The sequence below is a fragment of the Schistocerca cancellata genome, chromosome 6 (genome assembly GCF_023864275.1).
Source record: "Schistocerca cancellata isolate TAMUIC-IGC-003103 chromosome 6, iqSchCanc2.1, whole genome shotgun sequence".
Classification (NCBI taxonomy): Eukaryota; Metazoa; Arthropoda; class Insecta; order Orthoptera; family Acrididae; genus Schistocerca; species Schistocerca cancellata.
The window spans coordinates 256496305-256520526 of NC_064631.1; the positions used below are offsets into that span (position 1 = coordinate 256496305).

At 43.7% G+C, this 24222-nt stretch overlaps 1 protein-coding gene across 1 annotated transcript in view; it reads left to right on the forward strand.

Annotated features, from left to right (window-relative positions):
- Positions 1-24222, forward strand: part of LOC126190931 (ADAMTS-like protein 4) — a 732673-nt gene that overhangs the window by 558330 nt on the left and 150121 nt on the right. The window contains exon 3 of the mRNA XM_049931570.1: positions 7893-8038. Coding sequence (XP_049787527.1) covers positions 7893-8038 — 146 coding nt within the window. The remainder of the gene's footprint in view (positions 1-7892; positions 8039-24222) is intronic.

Consider the following 24222-nt stretch of genomic DNA (forward strand, 5'->3'; position numbering starts at 1 on the left):
GTTATCCAACCGGACAGTACCAACCATGTGTCATTCCTAGTGACGCCCTCATCGTTGAGGGGTGAAGGTAGACTGAAACTTTCCGTAGTCCGGCTGGGATTTGATTCCACGACTTTTCGGCTTCGAGGCACGCCCTTACAGCTAGACCACCAGGGCTGACCAAGATAATTTCAATTATCTGATGTTTTAAGCGACTAGTCGTCTCATACTAGCTAAGATTTTGCATAAATGGTATTCTTCATGTAATACTAGTAACAGACGTCCAGAAGTGCAATGTCTATCCACGGGGGGTGGGGGGAGGATTGGAACACTCGTCCAGTCCATGAATTGAAGAGCTTCTCCGATAATGTTGTTAGCAGAGATGGAGCAAAATGTTGCGTTAAATCATCATCGCCGGCCGATGGTGGTCGAGCGGTTCTAGGCGCTTCAGTCTGGAACCGTGCGATCGCTACGGTCGCAGGTTCGAATCCTGCCTCGGGCATGGATGTGTGTGATGTCATTAGGTTAGTTAGGTTTAAGTAGTTCTAAGTTATAGGGGACTGATTACCTGAGATGTTAAGTCCCATAGTGCTCAGAGCCAGCCAAATCATCATCAGTCCTAATTACAGCTTCCAAATCTCGAGTTTTCGGGAATACATTATTTGCCAGTGAACAGAGATGTCTCCAGTTATAATGCTCTCTCCTGAACGTAGAGATCTAACAACATGATGACGGGGCAGTTAACACCGGATATCCATGTTCAGATTTTTTTGTGCGTTTCCGTTAGCCGCTGTGATCCCCAAATGTGACTGTCTTGCTGAATGATAAGAAACTCCCAGTCGTATGTGAAAAGTATACACGGTAAGAACTTTTCTTTGGAGTTCTTCATCATCAAAATTTCAGAGTAACTCTCTCTCTCTCTTCAGGTCGAGCTGAATTTTGTAGACGTGAAGCCGTAAACGCTTATGAAGGATGCTTTTAATGATATTTTTGGCTTATTTGGAGATAAATTCCAACGAAAACTGGCTTCAACGTAGAACCCCCATGTGCGTTTGACACCTTATTTCCAAGTCTTTGGCTACGCTACAGATGTCTAGTTTGGCGCAGTTGAAATGAACAGTTCAAAACAATTTTATTTAATTCCGATACGTCGTACACTAAACCAACTACAGCAGGGCCACACGCAGCCTACGTATTTGTAAGTAATTCCGAACAGTGTCGACAGTTACAGAAAACAACATAAAATATGATAAAAACAGAACAAAAATGTACGTTTGTAAAGCAATATCCGAAAAACTTTGTCCGTTGTTGAGTGTATACTAACAAAAGCCTTAGAGCGAGTGGACGATAGACACCTGACAGAATGACAAAATGACGAATTTTGTCAGCGAGGAGAAGAACATTATCGCTCACAGAAAATGTACAAATCGTAATCTGTAAGTGTAGAAATGGATCTGTTTTCCATTTATCCATCTCAGCTTATGACTTTCACTCTTTGACCAAACAGCTCCACATTCAGAAGATTCATTTTCAAGCTATAACCTATTATTCGCGCGTGACACTATATATCCAGACAAAAATAGTCTATCTCTAAAAATACTCTATCTATAGTGATAATATCAAACGTAATTTATCTGCGTTTTTCCTTCTGCAGCGGTCTCTGCTACCGACTTATCCCCTGTAATGTCTACAGCGTAACATTAGTTAGGCCTGGTGCAGTCTGTGTTCCATGAAAGAAAAACATACAATGCGTTTGTAAGTTAGCCCGAGCAGTAACTCCGCGAAATAAAAGCGCCATCCATTCCGCTCCTGTTAGTAAACGTTACGGTATTCTAGAGGTTATTAACCTGTTTCTACTCCCTGAATAGCTCGCATCTGTTTTCACTCAGCTTCATCTTACGCAAATTTCTAAGAAAAACTTTCCATCTGGGCCAAGTTATGAGGGAGAGGGTGGGGGTAGAATTTAAATATTTCCTCCTCGGCAGGCAGAAGCAAACTTATCTCCGCTAAAGAAAAAAGTGAGGTGCAGCGCACTGTGCATTCTTTTGTGGAAACGAAATTAGTTGCTCTTTTCGCTGCGAAACGGGTCTTCCGAGTAAACGTAGAAACGTGCGTTTGACTACCGTAAATTAAGGTACTTGGTAGCCTCCGTGGAAGAGAAAAAACTGCCTTTGCTAGAAGATCCGTAATTTAACTAAAAAAGGAAAACTTAAAACAGGAAATTTTCGGCACGTTTTCTTGACGCGGAAAGGAGAAATAGCTTCCATCAAGTGACATAAAGGATATTTGTATGTTTCACAAAGTTTTCTAGAAAATTTTTTTTTACCGTGTAGGGGTTGTGCACTCCGTTAAGCAGGAATTTGTATCAGTTGAATAGTTGCCCCCGGTATTACATAAGCTTGTGCCTTCTCTACTAGCCGACGACGTGGAACTGTATCCAAGGCGTCCGAGAAGTTTAAAATCACGGCAACAATGTGAACTACAGTACCAAGAGCCTGAGTGGGGTTTGCTATAGATAATGCAACCTTAAATCGGTTTTTCAGATTCCATTTTGTGCTACCATTTCTTATTGCAGCTATGACCGCTATCCCGTTACGTTATCGAACACATATTTATGAGCTCCATACAATCGGTGCTTAAGCCATTCGAGTTGGTTCCCACAGTCATCATATGCGAGAAGAAAAGCATCCCATAGCTCTAGATCAAAGTAACGTGGTGAGAGCGTCACCCACCTAGCCTACTTTTTTAGAAGGCTATTGCGTGGATTCCCACACCAGCCGTCATCCGTTGGAATAGAGAGCTGAGGATCCACTGTCCCACTACAACTTTAATCAGTAACAACTAGAAAAATTTAACATCTACAGCCTGACCTTGAAGCTTTAGCTTTTGTAACAGAATATTGTCAAGCAAGATATGAATTCTTTTCTGATAATGTTCTGAGGCAAAGATCTTTTAATTGTCACCTGCGGAGTTTTATTTTCCTCAAAGATAACTACTCTTATATTCGAGCAATATTTTCTCATTTCCAACTCGCTTAAAACGTTTTCCCTGTTCCTATTACGTAGTCAGGAAATGCCGGAAACACATTTCAGGCTAGTTTTGTCTTGTGGCAGCATTACATTTACCATTTTTGCATTCGTCTGGCTATGAGAAAAAACCAGCAGAGAGATAGTGCGCATACATTCTCTGAAGAACGGATGAGGCAAGAGGCAGTGGTGGAAGGTGTAGGAGAGGGTGCTCTATCACGACATTATTTCCACCTTCTTTCTCTCTGCCTACATCCCCCCCCCCTTCCCGCCATCCTCCTCTCTCTCTCTCTCTCTCTCTCTCTCTCTCTCTCTCTCTCTGTGTGTGTGTGTGTGTGTGTGTGTGTGTATGTGTGTGTGTGTGTGTGAGAGAGAGAGAGAGAGAGAGAGAGAGAGCATAGTGACATACTATCTACCGAAACCAACATTAGTTACAAGCTCACCGCATATGACCCTCCACCACTGACGTCGTGCCAGACGGTTAGACGGTTGTATGGATTCACCACACTAGCACGGGTCGACGTGGAGACGCCAGAGCTCAGCAGAAATCAGCAATCATGTTTGGACGCGACTACGCCAGTTCTGTGATCGAAATAACACAGTTTGTTGGCGTAGCAACGGAGTGTGTCCAAACGTGTCTACTAGTGTACCAATCGTAGCCACGTAACACAGCCTATGGGCGGTAAGTAAAGCTCAACATTCTGGCCCTGATGAGCCCGTCAATACCGACCGACCGTCGTGTCATCCTCTGCCAATGATGTCATTGGAGACTGCATGGAGGGCCGTGGGTTCAGTAAACCGCTCTCCCGGTCGTTGTAGGCTTTCTTGGCCTTGGAGCCGCCACTTCTCTCTAAAGTAGCTCCTCATTTGGATCACGACGCGGCGTGCACCCTGTACCAGAAAAAAATCCCTGGCAGTGCCGGGAATCGAAGCCGGTCCTTCCATACTAGCCAAACACGCTCACAACTTGAGCTACGGAGGCTGACGTAAGAGGAGTGGTGGTACAAGGAATTCCTAGCACCCAGGAACAGGAAATGAGTGCACGTCTTGTCAGTGACACTCGGTTTCAAATCCGACAGGAAAAGCTGCTGTCAGTGAATGCAGATCCATCTCATTGGCGCCCATTCTGGAAGCCGCCATCTTGGATGTTACTACTGAAAGCCCTTTCCATCTTACGGACATCTCACAAGTAGAGATTCACTCTCGAAAAACGATGTTTCCTTTCATTTGAGCATAGCGTTATTAATTCTCGGGTTACGATTGACATCTTATCCTTACAGGCAACGTGCCCATTTCCACATCAAACAGACGGATAATTTGAGCATAACAGTATTCGTTCTGCAGCTATCATTGATTTTTCATCCATATGACGTGAAAGCTGATAGCATTAACACAAGCCGAACGCGTACAGATCGTCGTGATATGAGAGAGGACTTACCGTGTTGTCGCACAGGTTTTCAACCCATGACATCTTGTGAAACGTACCCGCGAAATACCGACTCTGTAGCAGACAAACCCGATGCTTCACGATTGATAACGGCTACGGATGAAGCAACATCAACCGCTGTTCTATTATCGTCCAGCAAAAATCCTGTATGGCGCAGGAAACCGGTGTTAGCCTTTCATCAGTAATGAGAATTTTAGCCACACGTAAACATGATTCGTTACAGAATTCAAAGGCCTCTCTGAGGAAGACCCAGGTGTTCGGGTTCAATTTGAAGACTTGTTTCTCCTACGACCTTCTGTTTATACATGAAGATAATGTCTCTGTGAACGCAGAAGTAAGTAAACAGAATCACACATAGCCGTCTGATGTCGACTCCCTCTCGATGAACGCATCGAAGAGAGTTAGCGCATCGTAAGTCATAGTTTGGTGTGGGTTCTCGTATTGTACGGACTTTTTTCATTCAAAGTACACTAGCCGCAACCCGTTATCTGCAGTTGTCAAGCTATGTATACACGTGAAAGTTTATCACTCTCAAAGGGCTGTGTAAATAGGGCTTAGAGTCAGATCGCCGGCAGTGTTCGAGAGTGGGGAATGATCTGACAGTGAGATGGTCGCACTCAGCGAGTTTAGACTTCTCGTGTTGACGGTAAACTATATCTCTCCAGAGCTGCTCACCGTAGCTCTAACGCAAGAAAAATTATACCGGCGTTGTTGGGAGAGCTGTGAGTACTCGGTGAGTGCTGAGCGACCATATGGCGCCCAGGAATTGTGACGTATTTGACAGCTTTTACGCTTCCAGAACTTGGTAATACATTTTACCGTACTCACGCACACATGAATTGAAAGTACTCACGAAACTGAGTGTTTCGACCCATAATTTGTTGCCACGGCTTCTTCTGAGCGAAGAAATTGCCCGTTTTAGTTCTTACACCAACAGCACGCTCAGTGGGCATATTTTGTAATTTCTAAACAATGTAACGCGGCAAAATCTTATAAAACATCACAGAAATGTTATATGGAATTAATAAACAATTAAAACTATCATCGAGCAGAGACGATCCTTCTTTAATATAAATGAGAGACTAACCGGTTGCGACATCCATCTGCTCTATAAACGTATACCGGCATTGTCAGGGTGTCGAGCTCACTGATGTCGCCATGGATACGCATGGTGAAGTGAATGTGAACGATGCGTCGGCAAAAAAAAAAAAAAAAAAAGGTAGGCTGCCAGGAAGTGGACGCCGAACTAATCTGTACGAGGAAAGGCCGTCGTTATGTCAGTTTTTGGACTACAGAAAACGAAATAAGGAGCAAAGTTTCTTGGCTGGAATGGCTACGGTTTTTAATACGCCTATGGAACAAATTTACCAAAAGTCTACAATTTAAGGAATCAGGCAAAGCAATTTCGTAACACATACTATTTAACATAGAGAAACAAGCGAACTCATATTTGAAAGTAATCGTTTTGGAATTCCGAATACTGTCAGTTAACTTCAAGTAATACAGCTATGGCCACAATTTATTGATTATGCTATTGAAGAGCAGACCTTAGGAAATTTACGAGTTGTTCCTTGAGCCAGTAGAAGTAAAGACGTTCAAATGAAGTTATGTCTGGAAATGCGTCACTTATCAGATTATCTTCCCTATTTGGCCTTCGAACCAGTACGGGTATCAAGATGAAATCTGGAATGATGTTATTTCTTCGTAATTCTTACTTTACCAAATACTAAAGGGAATAAACGTACTTGATTTTACAAAATCATAGTGTCACATGTATTCTGCCTTTAACACTAATGGATTTACGCATAAAAGTATCCTGGTTGGTAATTTTGGGTTCCATTATAAGGAGTATTTCTTCCGCATTCAGCATTCTCGTAAAATACCGATATTTTTGTGTATCTTCCATATGGTCCGCAATGAGATTCTTGTGTGCTCCAAAATCATCGCACCACCTAATCCACTCTCTTATTCAAAACGAACACAGTCGTCAACACTTTTCCTTTGCCATTAAACGTATTAAAAGTGCAGTTGCAGCCTGACGCTTTCCCATCGAACTTCTTCCTTCACACACAGAAACACGTCTGAAAAATCTCGCGAAGAGTGATCTCTCAGCTCTCACAGACTGTGTGTAAACGCTTTTGACATCTGCCCCCGCAAGACTCTCAGACACTTACGGAAATTACTCGCAAGTAACTATCAGGGAGTAACTGTCAGCGAAATTGCCCCATAGTCTGAGGGTAAAAAACTGTCGTGTGTATCCCAGCCCTTAGACGAAGATATGGTGTGGCCCAGCCTCATTACTGACTAATTGTCCTGGCTTACCCGAATATCCAGTTTTTCTCTTAGACAGATAGGTCACTGAGGTCCGGTGGAGTGGTCACCACGTTACCACATTTAAGTCTATTAGATTTCAGTCTTGTGTATGCAAGATCAGAAACCTTGCTCACCTTCAAGCTTGTGCTTGTATTCCGTCACAAGTCTTGATTAAAGTCCATAAACGGGTGGAGGGGACGGCTGCACTCTTATAATGTGAAAATGGTTCAAATGGCTCTGAGCACTATGGGACTTAATATCGGAGGTCATCAGTCCCATAGAGCTTAGAACTACTTAAACGTAACTAACCTAAGGGCATCACACACATCCATGCCCGAAGCAGGATTCGATCCTACGACCGGAGCGGTTGCGCGGGTCCAGACTGAAGCGCCTAGAACCGCTCGGCCACACCGGCCGGCTATAACGTGAAGGACATCGCGTCGGGCACGTCCTGTAGCCTTTCAGTGTTATCACTGTAATTTCCCTTGTTGTAAACAAACTGCAAACACAATGAATAAAGCGATGCGCGAATGAAATGTACTATTCCAGAATGAGATTTTCACTCTGCAGTGGAGTGTGCGCTGATATGAGACATCCACTAGGCTGTCTGGAACCGAGTGACCGCTACGGTCGCAGGTTCGAATCCTGCCTCGGGCATGGATGTGTGTGATGTCCTTAGGTTAGTTACGTTTAATTAGTTCTATGTTCTAGGCGACTGATGACCTCAGCAGTTACGTCGCATAGTGCTCAGAGCCATTTGAACCTCCAGGCTATGGGTAAGCCATGTGTGCGCAATATCGTACCATTGCTTTTTTTCCGGTGTAAATCTCTATTTGTTTTATAAGTCACATCACCCCCTCCCCCCTTTCCATTCGAAAATTTCGAGCTGCATCCTAGATGGTGAATTCCCAAATGGTCCCCATGTTGGTAGCATAGCATCACAGATTTCTACTCTGTTAATCTTAAATTTTCGTTTGGCTGCCTTTTTATCATTTACAAAGGGGCTCCACATCTATGGCCTACCCTGTAGTTATATTGTAGAGGTATTCGACTCGCTGTGCCAGTCCGACTGATGAGTTAATGTGTGACGCAGCTTGCTCACTGTGCGGTACCCCCGCCTGTTGCAGCCCTGCGCCGCCAGGACGGCAGCTTCATCCTGAACGGGGACTGGGCGGTGGTGCGACCGGGCGAGTACGACGGCTTCACGTACCGCCGGCACGACCCGGAGTCCATCACGGCGCCCGGCCCGCTGCGCAGCCCCGTCGACATCATGGTCAGTACCGCCTGCCACGGCCGCGGCACACTGTGTACTCTGCTTGGAGTCGAGCTCGGGACACAGTGTCAACTACTGATCAATACTGTGAAAAGTTTCTTCTTCTTGATTTTTACGAGTAGTAGCCAATATGTTTTAATTTATCAACCTGCAAAAATAAAGGTACGGGGTTAAGTTTTGTTTCTTTGTAGGCACGCGTCTGCAGTTCTGATATGTATTGAAATCCCCGCGCCATACTACTGTAACACACTGCTACTGGGTTCAGAACAAATTGCCGCTGCCTATTAATAAAGAGGTGATGGAGTTTGACATTTTGTTTCGAATCTGCTGGCAGCGCACTACGGTGCTTTATATCAGACTGCAGATACGTGCCTGCCAGTAAACAAAACGTATTTACCTAACTTTATTTTCTCGAGGCGACAGTCAGTGCTTTATGACTTGCTGTCGTAATATCTTATCGGAGATACAACCTATTGTAGAAAACTAAATAAAAAAGTCTGTCTAGTCTTTTCTGTAGCGCGTTAACTTGCCAATCTTCATTTCATAGCGGAGTTTCATCACCAGGGGTTCAGCTAATTATCGAAAGACCATTACTGCTATGTAAGCACCGCAGAAACGCGTATCTGTACGTCGATGTTGTGTGTTCTTAAGTGAAATTTGCGAATTTGTAGCAAAACTTACAAAGAATTACAGAAAATATAAGCAAAGTTTGTTTAAATGTACAGCATTTCCGTGAATTTTGCTTATTTCTGTTGTATATGATAGCGTATTGAATTAACTTCCACTTGCTATTGGCACTAGATATGAACATACACAGTTTCTTTTTATTTGACTCATTACCAAACGAAATTATGCAACCTTTTAAATTTTTATATAATAATTTATTACATTCAAGATCGCTTAATCCCTTTTAATATATGATGGTATGATATACACTTCATTGACATATTTTATAAAACCACATGATGTTCAGAATGCTTAACTGGAATTCTTATAGATATTGACAAACCTGTTAGCGATTTAATCACACCTGAAGGCGGCAATCACTTGTTGAAACCAGTAATGTAATGTGAACACTGTAATTTTAAACGATCCTTGATGTAATAAAATATTACACACATACAGTTTTTATAAGATGACCCTACAAGCATTAAAGAACAAAGCAGATGGCGTCCATTGAGTGAAGTAATTTCCACATGCTGTTTACTTTTGTGTAGTGTAATTGAGTACATGTGTCATGTAACTGAATCCATTCAGCTTGCGAAGTTCTTTGAATCTTTTAGTACCCTTTGAAAACTCATTATGTTCTTATACTACTGTAAACATCATGTGTAAAGTTACTTCTTTGCTAAGTCATGTACAATAGAATTCAATAATATTCAGACATATAATGTCACTTCTAACAAGTCCGTGTATATTTTTCTGTAGTTCTGTGTATGTACTATAACAGCATCGCAAGTTTAACTGTGTGTCCACTGTAACCTCCCACAAATTTACATTTCTGTCCTGTTGCTATCTTATTGAGGTTCTTCGATAACCAGTTGAAGCCCTGGTGATGAAGCTGTGCTTGGACACGCGCATTTGTGGAGTCCATCCTCTAAGCCAATACGCTACTGAAAAGGCAGTGAAGACAGACTTCATCATTAAGTTTCCTAGCCGTTTCCCCTTCTGGGTATTGCGGAAAATAGCTGTTATGGCTACCATGACACATAATATTGTGTAAATATTAATCCTTTAAATCCAACAACTTACATTATAATTTGTTTTAATCCCCTTATAATTATTGATTTTTATGCTGAGTGGTTGTGTCACAATTCTATGGCTGATCTAGTTGCTAACTTCGAATTTAATTTAAAGATGAAAATGTGTATTTTACTCGGGAATAAATTTATGGCTCAGAAATTATTTTCCATCATCAGAGCAAATTAAATGGTGAGACGTCCTTTCTTTATTAATGTATTCAACATACGTGCGTTACAAATTTTCAATGTTGCAGGTAGCTTCGAGACAAATAGCTGCGAATTTTATACTGAAGTAAAACATAGGCCTATTTCCAGTAGGCTAAAAATTTAAATTACAATCCAACAATCACAACACATATACCTAGAGATAAAGCAATAATTTCTATTGCAGAGTTTCCATCAAAGTAGAAAAGACTAAATTTTATTATGATTTCATGGAAAGTTTATATGGGATGAAAAGTAATTAGACTAGATTCCGCATCAATTTCTCTGTTCTTGAAATGTCATGTGTTCTCGACTATTTAAAAAGAAAGACGTCATAGGAACTTCTAAAGAAACCTTTAGATGATGCAGTTTCGGACTGATAGTCAGTATGATAAGCTATTACACTCAGGCTGTCCTCAATAGAATCGAACAAAACAGGGAATACGCAAACAATGCGGGATTGCGTTGATGGTCACAATTGTTACTGTGCAAGAGCACTACTTACGGCAAGTAGTTGTACAGAAAACAGAGGCCTTGCATGAGATTGCTACAGAACATTAGCTAGCTTAAACGAAGACGATACCTGCACTAAAACGAATTGCTTGCAACGATGAGTAAATTATTAGCAATAGTTCACTTGAACTGTTAATGACAAATATGCCTTAATACAAAATTAATCTAGATCATATTTTTATCACCATCTGACAGGGTTTATGTTGTTCTGTTGCATCATGAGTTACATGCACTTTCATAAAAACATCAGTTCGTTCGGTACCTACTCGCTGTTCACCCATACCTGTATTTTGACGTTCTCCCTTCCTGTTTCATTTAGTCAAAAGACAATTTCCTTTATATGGCTGAATACGTGTAATGCCCCTTAGTATATCGTGGTACCCATTGCGTATTACCAGTGTTGTAAGAGCGAGGACGTGGCTGTCAAGTTCCCTCAGAGCTCCTGCCAATAACACTCTGTCGGTGTTTAAAAAGTGGCCCTTCAAATGATACAAGGCGTCTTTCTTAAAATGTTTCCCACCGCACTTGCTGACTAAGCAAACCTGTCACGAGGTGAAACATTCGTCTTACAAATACTGCGTCTCTTCAGGCATTCCACTTTCATTAATAAAACCAGAGTAGTGTATTGTGGGTGTCTTCGTAGATACGTTGCAAATTTACACCATTTTTCAATGAAACACTGCATGGAATTTGTTATCCTCCGGCCGACATTGTGTGACAGTTTCATCTTGCATAACCTTCAACATTCTTCCTAGATACTGCAAAGAGACCTCTTACTGAGGTTGCTTGTATCTGATGCAGTACCGAAAATGGCGTTCTGTCTTATTTCTCTTATGAGCCAAAACAATATGACCACCTGCTTAATAGCTTTCTTGTTCGTCTCTGGTACGAAATACATTACCGATTCTGCGTATCACGGATCCCACAGTTCGTTGGTAGGTTTGTGGTGGTATGTGGCATTATATGTCTACGCACAGGCCACGTAATTCGCGTAAATAACGGGCTGCTGATTTGCGTACATGGTGACGGCGCCCACAGCGACCCATATTGGTTCCATACGATTTACATCAGGCGAATTTGGTCGCAGGTACATCAACGTTGAATTCATCATAATGCTCGCCAAACCATTGTACCACAGATCTCGCACCTAGACACGAACAGTTACACTGCTGAAAGATGACATTGCAGACGGGGAAAACGTCAAGCAAGAAGACATACAGGTGGCTCGCAGATGTTGGCGTGTCTTCGATTACGACAGCAGATCCCACGCAAGCGCAGGAGAATATTTCTCATAAATAACACTGCTCCCACCAGTATGCGTCCGTGGTGTGCTGCACGTTTCGAGCCGCCGTTCACTTCGATGGCGGCGTTTGTAGAGACGACCATCGACCCAGTGTAGCAAAACTGTGGTTCAACCGAAGAGCCGACACGTTTCCATTGGCCGACGGTGGAATCCCGATGGTCCCGTTCCCACTGAAATCGTAATTGACGATGTCGTGGGTCAACATGCTAACACGTAAGGGTGGTCAGCTGCATAGCTCCATGTTCAACAAACTTCGGTGAACGGTGTGCTCCGAAACACTTGTGCGTGCACCAGCATTGTGCTCTTTCGGCAGAGAAGCCGCAGTTCACCATCTAAACTACCTCACAGAGCAGACACGTATCCGAACCCCACGTTCTGTGAAGGGTCCAGCTAGCGTCTAGTGGTAGTTTCACTGTCCTTCTGTCTCTTTCCGTAGATGCTCACGAGAGTAACATGTGAACATTCGACCAGTTTTCGAGATACTTGTTCACAATGAAACGTCCCCTTATAACAATTGTACATATGAAACGTCCACTTAGAAAAATTTATACTAGACTATGCTTAACCTGACACACAATATTATTTAGCGCAACGCAATCTGACTTTCAAAAATCCCTACAAAAGAATGGCCCTGAGTAACATTAAACTACACCTTTCAGAAATCACTTACCTCACAAAAATCTTCATTACTCGAACTACTGCAATACGGCGAGCGCCACTACTGCCAGCTAAATAAAAGATTCAAATTACGGAAGGCACTAACTATTGATAGGGATAGTTAGCAAATGAAAGATATTAATAGAGAACAAACACTGTATTTACCTTAATATAATCAAAAGTCATAATATATGTAATTTCAAAACTCCGCCATCTCTCTCCTCACATCCACCACTGCTGGCGGCTCACCTCTAACTGCGCAACGCTACGCGCTGTTCACGTCCAGCTGCCCAACACTACAATGGCAGACAACAATGCAAACTAGCCACATACTGCACACAGCACAGCCAGTGATTTTCATACAGAGCGCTACGTGGCATTACCAATATAAAAATCTAAACAGCCTACTTACAACAAGCTCTATCTAATAATAATCTATAATAATCTGCTCTATGTCAAAGACTCTTATCTCTACGGATTTCCCCATTTTCAGCCTTATTTTCGCCAGGGTGATTCCCCGTGCGTGTCTGCTCCGCTTATACTCTTGCTACCGAGTTAACGTGCCCGCATTGGCTGATCAGTGTATATCCTTTTCATTTGCGAGGCTGTTACAGAAGATCGAGTCTTGGTCCAAAGACTGCCACGCAACGCCACGCCATGCACCGTATAGTGGCTTGCAAAGTATCTATCTAGATGTAGATGAACTAGTTCTCGGCGTCAGCAACCATAATCTACTGCGTGGAAATTACGCGGTACTGATGACTCTTTCACCGAACAATCCGTGAAAGCAGTCACAACCGTCAAATACAACCTAAATCAAGCCGGATTGATAGGACCATATAAAATTAGTTGTGGAGAAGGCAAGTGACAGACAGATTCAGAAGTAGAATGAGATTTTCACTCTACAGCGGAATGTGCGCTGATATGAAACTTTCCAGGCAGATCAAAACTGGATGCCGGACCGAGACTCGAACTCGGGACCTTTGCCGTTCGTGGGCAAGTGCTCTACCAACTGATCTACCCAAGCACGACTCACGACCCGTCCTCACAGCTTTAATTCCACCAGTACCTCGTCTCCTACCTTCCAAACTTCACAGAAGCTCTTCTGCGAGCCATGCAGAACTAGCACTCCTGAAAGAAAGAGTTTCTGTGAAGTTTGCAAGATAGGAGACGAGGTGCTGGCGGAATTAAAGTTGTGAGGACGGGTTTTGAGTCGTACTTGGGTGGCTCAGTTGGGAGAGCACTTGCCCGCGGAAGGCAAAGGTCCCGAGTTCGAGTCTCGATCCGGCATACAGTTTTAATCTCTCAGGAAAGTTTCAGATTCAGAAGAAGGCTCTAAATGAAGTGTAGTTCTTTCATGAACAGAAGCTCTTACAACAGCCTCAGTCTGCCCAATTGCCGGATATTACTCTTCACTCTGGGACTTCACCAACATCGATTAGCGAAACAGATAGAAATGATACAGAGAATTATTGCGCGATTTATGACAGATTTGTTAAGGAAGTGCGATTATATGATAATAAGGCACATAAGTGAAACATTTGTGACAGCGTTGTGTAATATGGAAATACTTACTCTTGAAGTTTCGAGGTTGAATATTCCAGAGAAGGCAGGAAACGTAGCATCCTTTGGCTGCATGTAGTCTTCTGCTCACGAATAGCAACGAAGGGCGTCGGGACGTAACATCTAGATCCGGCAGATGACAACCATGAAAGTACAGTGTGAGAAAGTACTACACATTTTGGACATCACTTTAGGTTTGATATATTGTCGACGTGGAGGTCATTACATATGCAACACAAGATCGGATAGGTTCGTTGCGTTCGCGCACTTGGCATATCGAGACCGGCTCCCCCTAGCTGCCGAAAACTTTAAACAAACTACTCTGTACCAGGGAAAGGTATGTGTTACGGACCTATTGCTCAACACTGTCACATATATACTTTCTTCTTTAAATTAAATTCAAAGTTAGCACCAAAATCAGACACAAGAGTAATGAGATAACCGGTTAGCAACAAAAATCATCAGCAGTCCTACTTATCAAAAAATGGACTAAAAAAATAATAAATAGACGCCAACAGTAGTTGATTTTGGAAGTTCGAGTTTTTTACAACCATTTTTATAAAATAATATGTTTCATGTGTTGTCAATAGCAATTTATTCTGCCACTCCACATTTCGAAGCATAGCTTAATTAGCCAGATCGCATCGACATTCTCGTTCACACATCTCTAGCCCCGTACCATTTTAGAGTCCTTGTAACCTTCCCTTTTTCTTCTTCTTTTTCTTCTTTATTTTATCTCCTCCTTCTCTTTCGACCACCCCCCCGTCCCCCACCCCCCACGTTTCTTTTTCCCTTCCGCATTCATTTCCCCAGATGCACCCCCACAGAAACGTCATCCACGTCTTCCTCGGTACGTTCTTGTGATCAGGAACGTTAGACCTACACCTTTTCATTACTTGTTGGCCAAATGCTGGTGGTGACTATTTCTTTCTGCTACAGGATTCTAAGCAGCTATTTTAATAACACCTGTCGTAATTAATCTGTTGCAGTGTCATAGTACAACTGTATCACGAATCAGCACCGAGAACACTACGCAACAGTTGTCGAAAATGAGAGAGTTGTTTAACACAACATGTTTCGGGGCTGCATTATCCCATTCTCAATTTTTGGAGCCAATTTGCCATGCTTTCTTTCTACTTTCGACGTTGCCTGATGGTATACAAACATTAAGAACTTGATAATGGGATTGTGTAGTCCCGGAATATGTTCTGCTAAATAAACCACTCATTTTCGACGAGTGGTGCACAATATTCTCAGCACTTGTTAATAAAAAAAATGTTAATAAAAACCATCACAGCTGCATTTCAGGTATGTTTATTAATCCAAACCGGTTTTCTTCTAAATGGACATCTCGAAATTTTTAACTGATGTCTTAACTCAACTCTTATCATCTTGTCCCTTCTCTTCATCCGTGTCATCCACGTGTTCCTTTCCTCACTGATCCTTCGAAGAACGTCGTCATTTCTTATCTTATCAGTCCTCCTGATTTTCAATATCCTTCTATAGCATCACACCCCAAAACTTCAGCTCTCCTCCGATTTACAGAGTCCACAATTCACTCCATAGACTGCCTTGCTCGACAAATATATTCTCATAGATCTAGTCCTCAAATTAAGACCTTTTTCTGATACTAGTAAGTTTCTTTCGGCCAGGAATGCCTTCTGTGTTTGTGATAGTCTACTTTTTATGTGCTCCTCACTTCGTCCGTCAGGTGTTATTTTGCTGCCAAGGTAGCAAAGTCCTTCACTTCAGCTACTTCGTGATGACCAATTTTGATATTAAATTTATCGCTAAGCTCATTTCTGCTACTCCTCATTACTTTCGTCTCTCTTCGTCTCACCCTAGATCTACATCCTGTACTCATCTCTGTACATTACATTCTATAGGTCCTGTAATTCTTCTTTAGTTTAATCGAGGATGGCAATGTCATCAGCACATATTATCATTGTTCTCTTTCCACCCAGACTTTCTTCTTCAATGTACACATTGAACAGTGAGAGCGAAAGACTGAATTCCTGTCATACACCCTTCTAAATACGAGCACTCCTTTTTGGTCTTCCATTCTTATTGTTCTCTATTTGTTCCTGTACATATTTATACTATCCATCTTTCCCTACAGCTCTTTACCGTTTTTCTCAGATTTTCCAGCATCGGGCACCGTTTTACATCGTTGAAAATTTTTTTATACACTCCTGGAAATTGAAATAATAACACCGTGAATTCATTGTCCCAGGAAGGGGAAACTTTATTGACACATTCCTGGGGTCAGATACATCACATGATCACACTGACAGAACCACAGGCACATAGACACAGGCAACAGAGCATGCACAATGTCGGCACTAGTACAGTGTATATCCACCTTTCGCAGCAATGCAGGCTGCTATTCTCCCATGGAGACGATCGTAGAGATGCTGGATGTAGTCCTGTGGAACGGCTTGCCATGCCATTTCCACCTGGCGCCTCAGTTGGACCACCGTTCGTGCTGGACGTGCAGACCGCGTGAGACGACGCTTCATCCAGTACCAAACATGCTCAATGGGGGACAGATCCGGAGATCTTGCTGGCCAGGGTAGTTGACTTACACCTTCTAGAGCACGTTGGGTGGCACGGGATACATACGGACGTGCATTGTCCTGTTGGAACAGCAAGTTCCCTTGCCGGTCTAGGAATGGTAGAACGATGGGTTCGATGACGGTTTGGATGTACCGTGCACTATTCAGTGCCCCCTCGACGATCACCAGTGGTGTACGGCCAGTGTAGGAGATCGCTCCCCACACCATGATGCCGGGTGTTGGCCCTGTGTGCCTCGGTCGTATGCAGTCCTGATTGTGGCGCTCACTTGCACGGCGCCAAACACGCATACGACCATCATTGGCACCAAGGCAGAAGCGACTCTCATCGCTGAAGACGACACGTCTCCATTCGTCCCTCCATTCACGCCTGTCGCGACACCACTGGAGGCGGGCTGCACGATGTTGGGGCGTGAGCGGAAGACGGCCTAACGGTGTGCGGGACCGTAGCCCAGCTTCATGGAGACGGTTGCGAATGGTCCTCGCCGATACCCCAGGAGCAACAGTGTCCCTAATTTGCTGGGAAGTGGCGGTGCGGTCCCCTACGGCACTGCGTAAGATCCTAAGGTCTTGGCGTGCATCCGTGCGTCGCTGCGGTCCGGTCCCAGGTCGACGGGCACGTGCACCTTCCACCGACCACTGGCGACAACATCGATGTACTGTGGAGACCTCACGCCCCACGTGTTGAGCAATTCGGCGGTACGTCCACCCGGCCTCCCGCATGCCCACTATACGCCCTCGCTCACAGTCCGTCAACTGCACATACGGTTCACGTCCACGCTGTCGCGGCATGCTACCAGTGTTAAAGACTGCGATGGAGCTCCGTATGCCACGGCAAACTGGCTGACACTGACGGTGGCGGTGCACAAATGCTGCGCAGCTAGCGCCATTCGACGGCCAACACCGCGGTTCCTGGTGTGTCCGCTGTGCCGTGCGCGTGATCATTGCTTGTACAGCCCTCTCGCAGTGTCCGGAGCAAGTATGGTGGGTCTGACACACCGGTGTCAATGTGTTCTTTTTTCCATTTCCAGGAGTGTAGATCTAAAAATCCTGCGAACGTCTCTTGCTTTTCCTTTCTTCTATTAGCAAACGCAACGTCAAAACTACATCCCTGGGGCACTTACCTTTCGGAAAACCGAGCTTGTCTGTATCTAATCGCCATACAAAATTCTAAAATGCGATTAGATATTTTTAGTCGTGACACCGGTCTCTTTGTAGCCTGTTAGTGAACTTTCAGTGTCAGCTTAAGGTGTTCATTTAGAACATAAACGGGTGTGTCTTAGTAAGACAACTGTGGAGCACAAGATGATTAAAATTATTAATGACGGTAAAGTCTGAGACACTCAGATTTTCCTGCGCAACCACCAGCGAATGAAATATTCGTGGGATAAAGTAAAGAGGATGGGAGGAGATTACTTCTCTGCTCCGTCAAAAGCCGTACGCTGGTTTGCGGTATACTGTACCATCTTTTCCTCCATAGCTTGTGGCGACCCTGCGTGTGGAACAGTATCAGACTGAAAGTCGTAAACAACCAATATATGCAAAGACACGACGTAAACAAATACAGTACTCACGCCAATATACATGAAATCTACTCACAGTAGCGAATGTGGATGCTCCATGGCCAGACCCAATGTTCCGTATGTCGTCAACCACAGGTCTTCAGCCTGCACTCGGACATATATTATGTGTATTCCCATACGGAGAGACATTTTAATTGAAAGTCGCTTGCCTGGTGTCGACGGATAATACGGTATTAAAGTGGTTGTGTTGTTCAGAAGCACGATGCAACGTTCCTTCGAACTTACATGCGATTTTCAATTAAAATGTCTCCCCTGTACAGGAATATACGTAGTGGATGTACGAGTGCACGTTATAGGCACATGGTTTACGGCATATGGAAGTTTGGGGTCTGTACGTGAGTCGCACTCGGATAGCCCAATGGAAGGCGACCGCTCGCGATGAGCGGGAAATGCGGATTCGAGTCGTGATCCAGCACAAATTTTCATTGTTGTCATTCAGTTATGCAACTAATTTTTGTTGTTGTCATTCAGTTATGCAACTGATGGTTGTCCATGTTCGTAACAGCTGCAGTCGCAGCAATGCCTGTTCCTTGGAACATGCATGCATGTTCGAAGGAACATTGCATCGTACTCCTGAACAACACAGGCACTGCATTATTGTATCATGCCAATAATGTTGTTGCCGACGTGTTAGAGGCATTAGGGGTGACCGATGGTGTAAATTAACCAATTCGAAGAAACGTGAAATGATATGTGGTAGAGTGTTCAACATCTACATATATACTCCGCTAGCCACTAAGCGGTGTGTGGCGGAGGGCACAATTTGCGCCAAAGTCATATTCCCCCCCCCCCCCCCCTCTGTTCCACTCGCGGATCGCACGAGGGAAAAACGACTGTCTGAACGATTCAGTACGAGCTCTTATTTCCCTTCTCTTTGAATGATGAACATTACGCCATTTGAAAGTTGGTGGTAATAATATATGCTCTACATCCTGGGTGAAGATTGGATTTCGGAATTTAGTGAGGAGCCCCTTCTGTTTAGCGCGTCGTCTATCTGCAAGTGTGTCCTACTTCAAAATTTCTATGAGATTTGTAACGCTCTCGCGATGGCTAAATGTACCAGTCACGAATCTTGCCGCTCTTCTTTGGACCTTCTCAATCTCTTGAATCAGACCCAACTGGTAAGGGTGCCATATAGACGAACAATACTCTAAGACTGGACGAACTAACGTATTGTAAGCTATTTGCTTTGTTGAAGGACTGCATCGCTTCAGGATTCTACCAATAAACCGCAATCTAGAGTTCGCCTTACCCGTTACTTGTGTAATCTGATCATTCCATTTGAGAGCATTTCGAATAGTCACACCCAGATACTTGACGGATGTTACCGCTTCCAAAGACTGATCATTTATTTTATACTCATACATTAATGGGGATTTTCGCCTTGTTATACGCAGTAGGTTACACTTACTAATATTGAGAGATAACTGCCAGTCATTACACCATGCATTTATTTTCTGCAAATCCTCATTAGATTGTTCACTACTTTCGTGTGATACCGCTTTCCTATAGACTACAGCATCATCGGCAAAGAGTCTAAGGCCGCTGTCAATACCATGAACCAGATCGTTTATGTAAATAGCAGAGGACCTATTACGCTGCCCTGGGGCACATCTGAAGTTACTCTTGTTTCTGTTGAAGTTACCCCGTTGAGGACGACATACTGCTCCCTGTCTGTTAGAAAACTTTCTATCCAACCGCATATGTCAATGGATAGACCGTAAGAGCGCACTTTTTGTAGCAAGCGACTTTGCGGAACTGAGTCGAACGCCTTTCGAAAGTCGAGAAATATGGCATCAATCTGGGAGCCGGTATCTAAAGCCTGTTGTATATGATACACAAAGAGGGCCAGCTGTGTCTCACAAGACCGCTGTTTCCTAAAACCGTGCTGGTTTCTGCAGATGAGCTTCTCAGAGTCTAGAAAGGTCATTATGTCTGAATACAAAATATGTTCCAGGATTCTACAACAAATCGATGTAAGTGAAATTGGCCGATAATTATGTGCATCCGATTTCGTACCCTTGTTATAGATTGCTATGACCTGGGCCTTCTTCCAGTTCCGTGGAACTTTCCGCCGTTCCAACGACCTCTGATAGATGAGGGATACAAATGGAAATATGTGTGTTCAGATTAGCTGCAGCGTTCGATACCGCTCTGCCAACCCACGACCATACTACCACCTTTTCTTTTTCTAACCTAGACTTCGGGCTACGGTACATACCAGTACGACATTACATCTAAGATTTGAGTATTTTAATTCGTCGGTTTCTGCTACTCACAACAAAATTGGCGCCTTCCAACCTAGCCTAGACCTCACGCTTCGCAGATCAGTCTGCCACCATAACATTAAAGGGAAAAAAAAGGAGTCAGCACAGAAATATTGTCAGTATTCTGTTATCTTTCGGTTTTCGTATGTATGTATCGGTAGTTCACTTGCACCCATTGTTCCGTCTTCAGCACTCAGCGAATGGAAGAGAACGGTCGTAAAAGTCAACCAAATGGCGCAGTAAACCTTACGAGGCTTTTCAGTGAGAGTGGAGCCGAGCTGCTGTGATTTTCCCCGCTCCCCGCCTTTCCCCAGCGCCTCCTCCCCACCACACAAGCAAGAGGCTGCGGCAAAAAGGGCGTCCACAAAGGCGCACAGAGGAGCCGGGGCAGGCACAGGCGCCGCTGTCGCTCCGCTGTTTGGACGTCCGCCCGCGGTGCTTTTTTCCGGGTCGTTACGCAGACTTATGCCCCGCCGTCAGCGGAGCGTTGGCGACCGCGAGGAGCTGGACGGCGCGCCTCTAGCTGGCCGGCCCGGCGTGAAGTGCTCACACCACAGCTCGGCTGCAACCTGTTTCCGGACTGCGGACTGCACCCGTCTCACGGACATGAACAGCTAGTCCGACATGAACTGTTCGAGAACCGCTTTTCGTCACGTACACGGGTGCGCAAAACTAGAGGACGAAAGAGATTTGTGCGTGATGTGTCACTGCCCAGTAACATAGCTCGATGGAACTTGGAACGTACATAAAAAGAACTGCTACAGTATAATACAGAAGGTAACTGAAAGAAACACACATTGAGACGAATAAAAATGACACTTTTTCCAAATACAATAATTACACTATACAGGGTCTTACAAAAAGGTACGGCCAAACTTTCAGGAAACATTCCTCACACACAATGAAAGAAAATATGTTATGTGGACACGTGTCCGGAAACGCTTACTTTCCATGTTAGAGCTCATTTTACAACTTCTCTTAAAATCACATTAATCATGGAATGGAAACACACAGCAACAGAACGTACGCTTTGTTACAGGAAATGTTCAAAATGTCCTCCGTTAACGAGGATACATGCATCCACCCTCCGTCGCATGGAATCGCTGATGTACTGAAGCAGCCCTGGAGAATGGCGAATTATATCACAGCCGTCCACAATACGAGCACGAAGAGTCTCTACATTTGGTACCGGGGTTGCGTAGGCAAGAGCTTTCAAATGCCCCCATAAATGAAAGTAAAGAGGATTGAGGTCAGGAGAGCGTGGAGGCCATGGAATTGGTCCGCGCCGGCCGGAGTGGCCGTGCGGTTCTAGGCGCTACAGTCTGGAACCGAGCGACCGCTACGGTCGCAGGTTCGAATCCTGCCTCGGGCATGGATGTGTGTGATGTCCTTAGGTTAGTTAGGTTTAATTAGTTCTAAGTTCTAGGCGACTGATGACCTCAGAAGTTAAGTCGCATAGTGCTCAGAGCCATTTGAATTGGTCCGCCCCTACCAATCCATCGGTCACCGAATCCGTTGTTGAGAAGCGTACGAACACTTCGACTGAAATGTGCAGGAGCTCCATCGTGCATGAACCACATGTTGTGTCGTACTTGTAAAGGCACATGTTCTAGCAGCACAGGTAGAGTATCCCGTATGAAATCATTGAGCGCAGGTAGAAGAACATGGGGCCCAATCAAGACATCACCAACAATGCCTGCCCAAACGTTCACAGAAAATCTGTGTTGTTGACGTGATTGCACAATTGCATGCGGATTCTCGTCAGCCCACACATGTTGATTGTGAAAATTTACAATTTGATCATCAGAATCGAGGAAGTACAGTACATACTGACGAAACTAAAATGAGCTCTAACATGGAAATTAAGCGTTTCCGGACACATTTCCACATAACATCTTTTCTTTATTTGTGTGTGAGAAATGTTTCCTGAAAGTTTGGCCGTACCTTTTTGTAACATCCTGTATACCGGGTGATCAAAAAGTCAGTGTAAATTGGAAAACTGAATAAATCACTGAATAATGTAGATAGAGGTACAAATTGACACACATGCTTGGAATGACATGGGGTTTTATTAGAACTAAAAAAATGCAAAAGTTCAAAAAATGTCCGAGAGATGGCGCTTCATCTGATCAGAATAGCAATAATTAGCATAACAAAGTAAGACAAAGCAAAGATGATGTTCTTTACAGGAAACGCTCAATATGTCCACCATCATTCCTCAACAGTAGCTGTAGTCGAGGAATAATGTTGTGAACAGCGCTGTAAAGCATGTCCGGAGTTATGGTGAGGCATTGGCGTCGGCTCGGATGTTGTCTTTCAGCATCCCTAGACATGTCGGTCGATCACGAGACACTTGCGACTTCAGGTAACCCCAAAGCCAATAATCGCACGGAGGTCTGGCGACCCTAGGGACCTGGGAGACCAAGCGTGACGAAAGTGGCGGCTGAGCACACGATCATCACCAAACGAAACGCGCAAGAGATCTTTGACGCGTCTAGCAATATGGGGTGCAGCGCCATCCTGCATTTGAGTTCTAATAAAACCCCATGTCATTCCAAGCATGTGTGTCAATTTTTACCTCTGTATCTACATTATTCCGTGCTTTATTAAGTTTTCAAATTTATACTGACTTTTTGATCACCCGGTATATGCAGACTGAAGCGAAAAATGAAAATTTTTAGCAAAGCTTGGATTCGAAACTGGATCTCGCGATGACTAGGCATTTGCGCTAACCACTATGCCACCCTGGCACACTGGCTTTCCGCAACTGCACAGACGACCTTAACACACCTCACTCCTCAATCCACACATACTAACGAACTGTTAAAGCGCCTAAACAAGTCTGTGCGAATGATGTCAGACATAGGAGATATAAATATAAAAAACTGGCATATTTTGCTAATTTTTACTCCAATAAAATGGTACAAATGACTCTGAGCACTATGGGACTTAACTCTAAGGTCATCAGTCGCCTAGAACTTAGAACTACTTAAATCTAACTAACCTAAGGACATCACACACATCCGTGCCCGATGCAGGATTCGAACCTGCGACCGTAGCGGCCGCGCGGTTCCAGACTGTAGCGCCTTTAACCGCTTGGCCACCACGGCCGGCTCACTCCAATACGTCATACGGTATCATATTTTGGGGTAACTCCCCAGTACAGAAGAGTATAATAAGAGTAGTTTGCAGTGTAAATCCAAGAACATCATGTCGAAAGCTATTCAAAGAATTGGGCATACTAATGAAGTTTGTTGTAAATAATACATCTCTTTTTCCAACTAACTGCTTAGTACACTGTATCAATACTAGGAATAAGAACAATACACATAAAGATTTAAAATCAGTTACTCTTGCCCAGAAAGGAGTCCAGTATTCAGCAATGCATATTTACAATAAGTTACCAGCAACCATTACGAGTTTAGTTTCAGGCCAGGCACAATTTAAATATAATTTAAAAGAATTTTTGGTGACCAACTCCTTCTATTCCCTCCATGTATTTCTCAGCAAGTGCAGTAGACCCTTTTAATGAATATTTACTATATTTTAATTAGTGACAATACTTGGTTGTAACAGCCAAGTAACTACCTACTGTGTGAATGAATGATGGATGTATGGAAAACAGATGTAAGTCTTAAGTCTGTAAATAGTGGAAGTTTAATTTTAAATCTTGTACATAAACTGGCTGTTTACAACTGAGGAACATTGAAATGAATAATTTACTTTAATTATTGACAATACTTGGTTGTAATAGCCAAGTAACCAGCAACTGTGTGAAT